An 11,933-nucleotide genomic window follows, 5' to 3' on the forward strand; every position below is an offset into this window, starting at 1 on the left:
AATGTCGGTGCCATCTCTCCCAGCCTCTCCCCAGGTTTTTTCCCGGGTGTCCCAGTTACCAGGGCAGGAGGGACTCGGGTGCTGCTCTTTCATCCTGGCACAGTTTCAGGGAAGGAATCCTGATGCAGGATTTCATGTTGAAGCCCCAGGACTCCTGGGCTGACCCAGCTCCCTGTCCCACCATGCCGGACCCAGCGATGCAGCAGCGTTTTGGGACATGGTGACAGCTCAGCTGGGAGGTGATGGGGCACGGGAAGAACTCAGGGACTGAGCAGTTTTGAGTTCAGAGGGTCAGATGTCTGCTCTGTTCGTCCTGGGAGTGCCAGACTCCACAGGACGGTGCCAGGAGAGGTTTTGCGGCTGGGATCTGTGCTCAAGGCACCTGGCAGAGGAGATGACACATTTCCAAGCAGTGCTGTGAGTTATCCATGAATTGGGGAAACAGCACCAGCTGGACTGCAGTGCCAGAGGCCTGGATAAATAAAAACAGTCTTTGTGCCCTTTGGAGAAGGAATGAGCTTCTTGGTACTGGCACCGTCCTTTAAACGGATTTCTCTCTCCTCTTTCCTCTTGGAAACCGGCAGCAGACACTGCACAGCTGCCATTCCACCAGGCTCCTTCCCTGCTGCGCCTTCCCAATGGGTTTCTTTCCTTTCCTCCAGACCTCCGACCCCCCAGGAGTGAATCGCCAGCTCTTTGGGATCGGGACACTTCGGGACAGGGACCCTCGGGGAGTGAGACCCTCGGGGATGGGAACACTCAGGGTGGGCACAGCGATCCTCGGAGAGGGGACCCTTCCTGGCAGGAATCCTTGGCACCAGGAGCCCGGGAACGAGGGCTGCTTTGGGGCACAGACCCTCGGGGCAAACTCTCGGCTGCCCGGGGTCTGTTCCCGGGGTCTGTTCCCGGGGTCTGTTCCCGGGGTTTGTGCCCGGCTCTGTGCCCGGCCCTGGCACGGAGCAGCTTCGCCCGCCGAGCTCTGCTGTCCCTCGGCGCGGCCCGTCGGGGTCACGTGGCGCACCTGGCCCAGGTGAGGCGGGGCCGGACGCGCTCCCGGCTCGCAGGTAACGAGAGCCCGGCCCGGCCCGGCCCCGGCGTTAGCCCAGGGCCCGACCCCGGCCCGATATCGGCATCAGCCCAGGGCCCGATCCCGGCCCCGGCATCAGCCCGGGGCTCGGCCCGGCCCCGCCGCCGCCTCCCCGCGCTGCCCGGCCCGGCCTGGCCCGGCCCGGCCCGGGGGCAGCCGCAGGCCGCGGCCGGCGGGGAGGGAGGGAGGGAGGGGACGTCCGTGACCCCACACCGGGATCCCCTCGGAGGGGACGACCGTCACCCCCCACCGGGATCCCCTCGGTCTCCGGGCTGCCCCGCCACGGCGCCGCGTCCCTCCCGTGCGCCCCGGGTCCCCCGGCACAGGGACCCCCGTGTGCCCCGGCGGGGACAGCCCGCACTGCCCCGCCAGCCGCTGTCCCCCGTGTCCCCCGCACTGTCCCCTCCCGCCGCTCCGGGACCGTCCCCGCCCTGGCCCTGGCCCTGGGGAGGGCTGGTGGCGGTCGGAGCTTTCCCGGGGTTTGGGGTCTCGCTGGTCCCTGCTGGGCGCTGATTCCCAGGGCAGGAAAACGAAGTGGGGGGCGCGGGGGGAGGCTGTGCAGGGCAGGACAGGCTGGGATGGGGCCGTCCCCTGCTCTTCCTGCTGCCAGCTTCTCCTCTCCCCGAAAACCCCTCGTCTGGAGGACGTGGTGGGGGCCAAGGTAGGCAGAGGGGGCTCTGCTTGGTGCCCAGGTGGTCTCCCCTTTTCCTTCCCGTTCATTTGGGTCAGGCTTTGTTCGTGGCGCAGCCCTGGTTGTCAGCTGGAGCAGGGTGGGTGTTTTGGGCCGGGGCAAAGGGAAGAGTTTGGCAAGAGGCAGTTCCCTGGCCAAGTTGTGTGTATCCCAAATGGCTGAGAGAGAGAAGATGCTGGATCCCCCGGGGTGCACAGGGAGGATGTTGGATCCCCAGGGAGGATGCTGGATACCCCGGGATGCCCAGGAAGGATGTTGGATCCCCAGGGAGGATGCTGGATCCCCCGGGATGCAGAGGGAGGATGCTGGATCCCCCGGGATGCCCAGGGAGGATGTTGGATACCCAGGGAGGATGTTGGATTCCCAGGGGTGCCCAGGGAGGATGTTGGATTCCCAGGGGTGCCCAGGGAGGATGTTGGATCCCCAGGGGTGCCCAGGGAGGATGCTGGATCCCCAGGGGTGCAGAGGGAGGATGTTGGATCCCCAGGGGTGCAGAGGGAGGATGCTGGATCCCCAGGGGTGCCCAGGGAGGATGCTGGATCCCCAGGGGTGCCCAGGGAGGATGTTGGATCCCCAGGGGTGCCCAGGGAGGATGCTGGATCCCCAGGGGTGCCCAGGGAGGATGCTGGATCCCCAGGGGTGCCCAGGGAGGATGTTGGATCCCCAGGGGTGCCCAGGGAGGATGCTGGATCCCCAGGGGTGCCCAGGGAGGATGTTGGATCCCCAGGGGTGCCCAGGGATGATGCTGGATCCCCAGGGGTGCCCAGGGAGGATGTTGGATTCCCAGGGGTGCCCAGGGAGGATGTTGGATCCCCAGGGGTGCCCAGGGATGATGCTGGATCCCCAGGGGTGCAGAGGGAGGATGCTGGATCCCCAGGGGTGCCCAGGGAGGATGCTGGATCCCCAGGTGTGCCCAGGGAGGATGTTGGATCCCCAGGGGTGCCCAGGGAGGATGCTGGATCCCCAGGTGTGCCCAGGGAGGATGTTGGATCCCCAGGGGTGCCCAGGGAGGATGCTGGATCCCCAGGGGTGCACAGGGAGGATGCTGCATCCACATTTACTCTGGGTCAGGGTCTCCATCCCTGCCCGGTGCCAGCAGAGCAGTTGGGAATTAACAGGTGAACTCCAGCTCCTGGCCAGGCTCCTTAGGACACTTCACAGCTGTGGGTGCTTCCACAGGGTTCAGAGAGGCTGTTTCAGTGTGTAAATCCTGTCCCCTGAATTTGGGAGACGTTCCCTTGCTGCCAGCAGCACCAGCAGCGTGGTTATAGGCAAATGGATGTGACATTGTTCAGGAGAGTCACAACTTAACTGAGCTTGTTGAAAACCTTGCAGGGAAATCCCGCCCTCTGAACAATGAAGATCTTAGACCCTGGCTAACTCTGAGCCCTGCAAAGCCTTTGTGGATCCTTCCTGGCTGCTCTGGAGCAGATGCTGAGGCTCTCCAGAGGGATCTTCTCCAGTCGCTCAGGGTGCCTGTGTGAGAGCAGAGGAAGCCCCCAGCCATCGTGTGAGTGACCCTGGGGTGTGGATTTTGGTCTGAGCATTTATTTATGGCTGAGGGGTTTGGTCCAGGCTGTTCCTGTGCTGGGGAAGCTGCTGGATCAGGGAGCTGTGTTCTGTCTGTGCTCCCGAGGAACTTTTCCATGTGGTCCGGAGGTCCAGAAACGTGAGCTGTGATGGGAATGGGCGAGCGCAGAGGTGTGTGTGACACCTGCAGGTCCTTTCCTTAGAGCTGGGATAATGCTCCTCTCTCTGGCCAAGGTGCTCTGAAAATTCCAGAAGGTTGTCTGTTGTTATATAAAGGAGTGTTGCTGTGCAGTGCAGGTGTTGCGCCTCTCAGGGAGGCCTTGGAATGAAAAGAAACATCCCAGCTAGCAGTTCCCAGTTCAGCTCAAATGTTTTCATTTCGTTTCATGGTTTTTTCAGTCTGTTTGTAAATTTTGAACTGCATTGCAAAACTGAGGAAGTTGAGGGGAAAGAAAACCAACTTGTTCTGAAGTAAAAGAAATCAAAACTCTCCAGTGATGCTGAGGTGAGGGAGCTCTGCCTGCTCAGCTCTGAAACTGGAGCGTCTGGGGCTTTTTACTTTGAATGTGCAAAAGGAGCTCCCGGGATGAATTTTCACAAGGTACCAGAGCCAAAATATTCCTGGAGAGCAGTGGTGTGCTGGAACTGCCTGGCTTTCAGTCTGGGCCCGTTTCTTTGTGGGGAAAACGTGACTATTGGTTTAAAAACCAGGGAAAATGAGGCAGTCCAGGTCTGACAGATTTGTTTATTCATGCTTGAGGTGCCCTATAGAAAGTCTATAGTAAGGCAACAAGGACAGCCCTAAAACACTTAAGCTATGGCTGGGCTCTCACTGCTTATTAATTACCCTAATTAGTATTTAAAAGGATCTCTTGGAGGTGAAAGCAGTGTTTGCCAAGAAGCCTGGAAACCATGGAGAATTTGGGACCCACCACAGCCCGGGATAAAGGCAGAGCAGTGCAAGTGGGGAGTGACAGCCCTGACCTGACTTTCCTCACACCGCCCCGTGCTGAGCCTGAATAATAAAAAGATTGAGAATGGGGAGAAGGAAGGTGCTGAAGTGTGAATGTTGGCTCTGTGCAGACAGAACGGGACAGTGCACACTGTGACAGCAGTTCCCTCCTGCTGCAGGAGCTGTGTTGGCTCAGCTGAGCAGGGGCTGCTGTGGCATTTCTGGAGCGGGGTTTGTAAAGGTTTTGTTCCCATGGGGAGGGATTTGAGGCTGACTCGTTGACAAGATTTTTTCCTTAATCCAGATGAAGACATTGGGTTTTCTTAGGGAAGCCTTTGACACCACCCGACCTTAGCATGACTGGCAAAAATCATTAGTGTTGGTAATGCTGTCATTGCTAAATCCTCTAAATTGAAATAGCAGCAAATAACGTGGAGTTGGAATTGGCAGCTTGCATAATGATGGATTGCTTGTCATCTCCTCCTGGGCACGATGTGTTTTGAAATGGATAAGTGCTGTCAGGGCCCAGCCTAATCCTAAGGAATGCAAGACAAAGGGAAGTTGTTTAAAAAGAGATACTTTCCCTCTGGAGCCTGTCAGTGGCTCCACCTCCAGCTGTGCTGCTCCTTTATTGCTCTGGAGCCGACTCCTCTTCCAGCTGCGTGGAGGAAACTCTTCTGAAGGTTACAGGGATTCTGATGTCTGAAAATATCCCTTTTAAAGCATCTCTCTTCCGATGTGAGCATCGACCCAAGGGAAGCAGCAAAGCTCGGGTGGTGGGAGAGCCCCGGAATGCGGGCCCTGGGTGAGAACAGCGTGGGTCCTGATGCCAGATATTCCCATAAATCACTGAAACGAACGTCTGGCTTTGGGAACGTCTGGCTGTCAGGTCCCTGTGTGCTGGCCGAGGTGGGGCAGGGATGGGGCGATGGCTGTGTTTTGAGCCCCGTGTGTCCTGCAGGTGCCCCGGAGCCGAGCCATGCTGGGCCGGAGCAGCCCCGGGCAGCGGGAGGCCGTGCCCCTGCGGACACGGGCGGCCAGGGACACGGATGTCAGCCTGGAGGTGCTCAGTGGCTCCACGCCCGAGGTCAGAGCCGGCCGCAGCAGAGCCCAGCAGATGAGGGACAGGAAAGGGCGCAAGGCCGAGCTCAAGGACTCCAACGGCCGCGAGGCAGAGACCATCACCTTCATCTCTGGCACGGCAGAGGCTCCCCCGAACCAGAGCTTCTGCTGCTCCTCGCTGTCTCAGGCCTGGAACACGTACAAGGCTGTTTTCTGTTGCATAGTGACGTGTGGGGGCTGCTTCCAGGACTGCAGTGTCTGCATTCCCTATCCAGGGCCTGCTGAGACCTCCACAGATGACGGGAAGAACGGAGACTACAACGGGCGGCTGCCGAACAGCCCCACCAACACCTCTCCTGCTGAGAAGAACGGGAACCAGATCAAAAAGTCCAGCATGGGCAGCAGTTTCAGCTACCCAGATGTGAAGCTGAAGGGCATCCCTGTCTATCCAAACAGGAACCCCAACCACCACCTGGAATCTGATTCCTGCTGCAAGGAGCTGCTGGAGAAGCCCTTCAGGAACAGCATAGAGAAGCCACCTCTCCCCAGCAGCCACCGGAGCTCGGAGGAGTATTACTCCTTCCACGAGTCGGACGTGGACATCAGCGAGCTGAACGGCTCCATGTCCAGCCGCCAGATCGACGTGCTCATCTTCAAGAAGCTGACGGAGCTCTTCAGCGTCCACCAGATCGACGAGCTGGCCAAGTGCACCTCGGACACCGTCTTCCTGGAGAAGACCAACAAGATCTCGGACCTCATCAACAGCATCACTCAGGACTACAACCTGGACGAGCAGGACGCCGAGTGCCGGCTGGTGCGGGGCATCATCCGCATCAGCACCCGCAAGAGCCGCGTCCGGCCCCACATCCCCCTCCCGGGCAGCCACGGCCACCAGGACAAGTCCAGCCGGGGCACCGCGCCCGACAGCGGCAACGAGACCATGCTGGAGTCCATGGTCATCAGCCAGGACGGTACGTGGGGCCCCCTGGGTGTGCCCGGGTGTCTCTGGGTGTCTCTGGGTGTCCCCTGGTTGTCTCTGGGTGTCCCCCGGGTGTCCCCCAGGTGTCCCTGGGTGTCCCCGGGTGTCCCCAGGTGTCCCCGGGTGTCCTGGGTTGTGTTACCAAAGCCACGGAGATGTGGCACTGGAGCGGGGCCGGAAGCTCATGTCTCCGGTGGGCTTGTTCTCCTGGGATGTGTGAGTGGAGAGCTCTGCTTCTCACCCTCCCTGTGCTGTGGCTTTCTAGAGCCTGTCTTTCCTTGCCCATGAGGTTTGTGCTGAGTAATTGATGGGTTTGTGCTGCTGCTGCTGCCTGTGCTCATCTAAGGGAGGCAGAAGAACCATGAGTCAAACTGAACTGGTAGGACCAGACGAGCTGCCTGTGCCAGAGGATGTCCAGTTACTCAGCTGCCTCTCTCCCATGTGCTGCCTGGCTAATGCCACCCTCAGACTCCGGTGACAGTGTGTCCTCAGAGCCCAGACCTCCTCCACACAGTGAATGTCCCTGCAAGGAGCAGGGAAGGGCTGTTCCACAGCACCAGTGCCTCCTGCTTCTTCCTCCTTGTGTGAGCAGCCTCAAGCGTCTGAGCTCCGGAGCAAGTTATAACAGAGTTTGTTGTAGAAAAACCTTGAAAAGCTGAGTGTGGGGGGCAAGGAGATATCCAGAAGTAGCAGAGGAAACCGTGTGGGTGTTGTGCTTCCCAGATTAGCAGAGAGAGGCTGCTCCTGGGATTTAAGGACACACAGCTCAGACTACCCGGGCGATGGGAAGAGTCAGGCTCTGCCTCTCCTGCTCCCTGAGGGTGCTCGCTGACAGGGATCCTTAGTGCTGAGTCATCCCTCGCACCCTCCTGTGCTGTCTCAGGCCCTTTGGTTTCCCTTCCAGAGCTGGCCGTGCAGATATCGGAGGAGACGCCGGCGGATGTGATGGCCAGGAACATGAGGCGGCACAGCAGCGCAGGTAACGCACCTGCCTGGGGCACAGGGTGCCCCGAGCCTCCCCTGCCTCATCTCCTCACCCTCCCCCAGGGCTGGGCTCACCCTGCTCCTCAGGTTCCCCTCGGTTCTCCTGGGCTTTGGGAGTGAGGGAGGTCAGACACTCCCTGGGGTGGTGGATCTCTTTGAAAAGGGGTGAAATCCAGGAGAGGCACGTTCCCTGTCCCTGCACAGGAGCTGGCCTGAGAGCGTTCAGTCTCTCTGTGCCTTGACAAAGTTTGGGGCTGTGTTTGGGGTGTGACTGCCAGAGGTCACAGCTGGGTGGGAGTGGGAACAAAAGGAACTGTGCAAAAGGGGAGCAGGCAAGAGTGACGGGCTGCCCCGAGCTCTGATCCTCCCAAAGAGCACCCCAGGGCTAAAAGACAAGTTTCCTCCTGCACAACAGCCCTGTCCTGGGAGATGGCTGCAGTGCAGGCAGGGCTGTTCCCTGCCATGGCTTTGTGTGGCTTTCTCCTCCCTCATGGTACACAAAGCCTCCTGTGGCAGCTCCTTCCCCACTGCCAGGCCGCTGTGCTTCCCCTGGGCTAATGGCTCTTCTCTTTCCTCCCCAAGGCTCTCCGACCAGCAGAGATTCCTCTTTCCAGGACACAGAGACTGACTCATCTGGGGCTCCTCTGCTCCAGGTGTACTGTTAAAGGACCCAAGCAGCGGCAGGGAGGTGTTCTGGGGCTTTGCTGCAGCCACAATCCTCCTCTTTCCACGTGGAGTGTGCTGTGCCACCTTTGATTTTTTTTTTCCCCCCAGTCTACCCTGATCCTTATTGAAGCCAGATTCCTCCTGCTGTCTGAATTTCACTGGATATTTTGGTTCCTTTGGACAATCAGGGAAGCAAACTGCAGAGCTAATGAACTTGGGAGGTGGAATGTGTGCCCAGGGAGGAGAAGATGGACAAGGAAGTAGCAGATAACTTGTGCCTCCGTGATTTCTGTAAATCACATTTAGCTCCAGCCGCCTCAGTGGCTCAGCCCTTTCCCTGCTTTGAGGACCTGTTGTACAGTTCCTGCTTCCTGGCGTTGCCCAAGTGAGCCTGGATAGGGAATAACTGTGTGGTGTCTGTGCTGGTGCTGATGGGAGGTGCAGGCTGAGATCCTGCCCTGTAGGGACCCAAATCTCCATTTGAAGTGCCTGTCTTGGTGCCACAAGCCCAAGGTCTTCTACCCATGGTGTTTTCAGTGGCCAGATCTGCCTTTCCCTGCTGACCCTTGGTGTCACCTCCTGCTGCCCTGTGAGGAGAAGGTTCAGGTTTATGGGGTTCATTGAATTTTTGGCCTCTTGGCTCCACTCCTGAGACAGTGCCAGTGCTGGGGCTGGGATGGCTGCGTGAGCAGACCATGGGGATCAGCTCTGCCAGCCTGCTGTGAATCCTCTGCCAAGCCCTCCCTGTTTCCCCTGGGAGAGCCTGGAGCAGGGTTGTCCCAGGTGAGGAGAACACTTGGTTTCACTCCTGATTTTCTGTGGTTCAGAACTGGGCTGTTGGACTGTTCTGCTAGAAAATCCTGTAGAAGTGCTTTGCTTTGAGAGGAAAGGCTCCTGGGAGTGTCTGCAGAGGGTTGGTGAGGCTCTGCTGGTCCCTTCCCTTCCCTGGGGACACTCAGCACCTTGTCCTTCCCTTTGCTCCCCTGGGGCAGGCAGTGAGCCAGGAGATGGGCACTGCTGTCCCCAGGGCACAGTGCCAGGTGACCTTGGGGGCTGCAGCAGGAGGAAGCTGCATCTGTGCTGTTGCCACTTGGTTGTTTGTCACAAAGTAAACACGTAAAGCCGTGGGACTTGTTTGGAGATTTGGGTGCCCTTGGACATGAACAGAAAACGCTTCGTTGAATTTACCAGCCCTAGGATAAACACACGCACTGGATTTTGGGGAGAGGGAAGCCCAAACAGGCCCTGGGCTTCGGTGTGGACCAGGGTTTTGTGCCTCAGTTGGACTGGAGTGTGCCTTAGTTGAAATGAAACGTGCCTTAGTTGAAATGAAATGTGCCTCTGTTTTACAGCCTGTGATTGCTCTTCAGAGGTTTGGGCAGGGAGGAAGGATTTCATTCCTCTCACGAGCTCTCAGGCTTCTTTAAACGGCCAAACCCCTTTGAAATGGACAGTTCCTGTCCCTGTTTTTGTAACCCCCTGGCTTTTTTCAGAGTGTGCTTCCAGAAATCAGGGGCATTACTGAGACCACACTGGAGACACTGACAGAGAGAGATTCCGAGGATGAAGGGAAGAGACTGAGCCTTGCATTTGGCTTCCCCTCCCTGCTTTGTGTTTAAAGCTGTTGGTTTATGAGAAATGGAGTTTATACAAGGAAAAGACTTGAAGCAAGGCCAGGCCGGGACTCCCAGGGGAGCTGTGTGAGGTCATCTCCTTCCCAGTGCTGCCCATCCTGAGGGACCTGCTTGGCTTCTGCTTCTCATGGGTTTGTAGTTGTTACTTGGAGAGGTTTCCTCCCAGCTGTGCACTGAGGTGTCACAGGGGTCACACTGACACGGCTCCGTGGGCTGTGCTTTGGAGACAAGGGCTGGGCTGGACTTGCTACGAGCTGCAGTCGCTGGTACTGAGCAAATACACATTTTTAGTGTCTAGTCTGGGCACGAAGAGTGAATGTGTGTGGATTAAATTAGCAATAAAATCCCCAAGCCCCCCAGAAACTCACTAAGTGGAAGACTGTCAACTCAGTGGTCGCTGAAGCTGGTTCACCTGTGGTGTCTTACGGGATTCTTTTGCACTCATTGGCCTTAAATGTTCCGGTTTGATCTTTTTTATAAAGTAAAAGTTGTGCTCTTTACCTGTGCTGTGACTTTTACGTTCCTGTTTTCATCAGCTTGGCGATCCTGGCCTGGGGGTTGCACAGAGAGTGGCTGATTCCTGCTGTCCCAGATGGACAGAGGTATTTCCATCCATTTGGCAGCTGCAGGGGAGTGCCAGGCTGGTGTCTGGATGCAAATGAAGGAGCCTCTGGGGACATGTTTGTTGACAGCAGGGAAGCCTGGACTTTCCCCGAGTGGTGATGCTGGAACTGAGCTCTGGAAAAGCTGAGCCTGGGGGAGAATTCCCATGTTGTCCCTATGATGTCACCAGCCCGTGGTAGCAAATGTGGGGTTTGCTCTGCAGGATCAGCTCAGGGGTGGAGGGTGGCCCAGCCTCTGACCCTGTGACTTGAAGGACCAGTTCTGCACTTTCCAATTTCAGTGCAAATCCCAGGATGACCTGCAGGGCTCCATTCCTGGCCACTGACCTTCCCTCATCCTCCTGGGCAGGTGCCTGGGGGGGTTTCCCTCTGGTGCACAGAACCAGGATGTGTTTCCTGGGAGGATTTCAGAGCCATGGCCAGGTAAATGCTGCCTTCTCTCGGCCGGGAAGGGTCTCTGGGGCTGTTTTTGTGTCTGGAGCCCTCAGACCAGCAGGGTGGGGCCCGTCAGCCCAGTTGTGTTCAGCAGCTTCCCTTTGGGGCCGTGGGTTTCCTTGCTCACATCCACGCGTGGAATGAGTCTCTGGGGGTTTTGTCTGCAGGAAGTTGTTTGCAGTGGGTGAAGCTGCCTTGGCTCTTGCTGGAGTGGTTTTTGCTCTCAGCATTAGTGTTGAGCGTTCTGCCGAGTGATCCCACCGGGTTGCCCAAGTGGAGATCTCACAAACACGGGAGCCTTTCCCTGGCCACGCAGCTGTGGAGGTGTTCTCCCTCACAGGTACTTCCTCCTGGGAGCCTGACTCAGCACCTGCCTTTTCCTGAAGACGTTGTTTGCTTTTATTCGGCTTGGTTTTGGCAGGGGAGTCTCCAGAGACTCCCACTTTGTGTGTGCTTGCTGTGCTGTGGCCTCAGAGGGATCCTGTCCTGCCCAGCCCGAGCTGCCCACTGCCCACAGACCCCGGGGTCCAGGTAAGGAAGCTCAGGAGCTCTGCAGAGAATGGCTGCAGGAGTGTTAGAGAAACTCCTCTCCACATCCTGAGCTGCTGAATTATTTATTTCAGTGTGGCTTAGACATTAGGAAGCAGGTGGATGGACCCTGATTCCTCACAGCCTGGCCCTTGCAGTAACACAGCAGCTGAGGCTTCTCCTAGAACTACACAGTAACATCCAATACTCGCTGTTCTGTTCCCTTCCTTGGGGTTTTGCTGTCACATCGCTCTTCCCAAAGCAGTCCTGGAGTCTGGGATATTTCCCAAATGCTCTGAGCTGAAGTATTGATTAGTAAAAGCTAAGCCAGGAGCTGTGTTAAGGAAAAAACCCCAAATGACTGGGGAAAACCTTACCCTCTAGAAACTCTCTGCAGAGCCTGTTGTGCCTGCAAAGGCCTTGCTTTTCCAGGAGGTGGGGAGGGGCCCTGGGCAGGTGAGGAGCTCCGGGCTCTGCCCTCCGGCTGGCAGCAGCACAAAACGGCTTCTCCAGGTGACCCGACACAGGTATGGAATGACAGAGGGACCTTTGTGACCCGTCCCTGTCCAGCACTGCCCCTCCCGCTCTGCTGGGGCTCACCACCACCAGCAGGACGTGTTTGCAGGGCTTGGATCCCTGGTGGAGCTCAGCCTGTCCCTGCCGTGGGCAAGGACAAGGCCACCCTCCGTGGTCTGCAGGGACTCAGACCGAGCTGGGGCTTTGCTTTCCTTAAGCCTTGAGCAGCTGCTGGGAGCCGGCAGG

General features: G+C 57.9%; 1 protein-coding gene across 3 annotated transcripts; it reads left to right on the forward strand.

Moving 5' to 3' along the window:
- The first annotated feature begins 1,025 nt into the window (after positions 1-1,025).
- KDF1 (keratinocyte differentiation factor 1) lies at positions 1,026-10,090 on the forward strand. Of its 3 annotated transcripts, none has more exons than XM_066204299.1 (5): positions 1,026-1,064; positions 3,141-3,288; positions 5,222-6,293; positions 7,206-7,280; positions 7,868-10,090. In XM_066204299.1, the coding sequence occupies exons 3-5, from the start codon at positions 5,240-5,242 to the stop codon at positions 7,948-7,950; spliced, it is 1,212 nt and encodes a 403-aa protein (XP_066060396.1). In that variant the 5' UTR covers positions 1,026-1,064; positions 3,141-3,288; positions 5,222-5,239; the 3' UTR covers positions 7,951-10,090. The 3 variants fall into 3 exon arrangements, with proteins under 3 accessions (XP_066060396.1, XP_066060394.1, XP_066060395.1); XM_066204297.1 differs by having other exon boundaries at positions 1,032-1,064; positions 3,114-3,288; XM_066204298.1 differs by lacking the exon at positions 1,026-1,064 and adding an exon at positions 1,701-1,748 and having other exon boundaries at positions 3,114-3,288.
- The last annotated feature ends 1,843 nt before the right edge of the window (positions 10,091-11,933 follow it).

This window comes from Chamaea fasciata, unplaced genomic scaffold (genome assembly GCF_029207755.1).
Source record: "Chamaea fasciata isolate MVZ Bird 193981 ecotype frontalis unplaced genomic scaffold, bChaFas1.0.hap1 SCAF_26, whole genome shotgun sequence".
In the NCBI taxonomy this organism is placed as follows: Eukaryota; Metazoa; Chordata; class Aves; order Passeriformes; family Sylviidae; genus Chamaea; species Chamaea fasciata.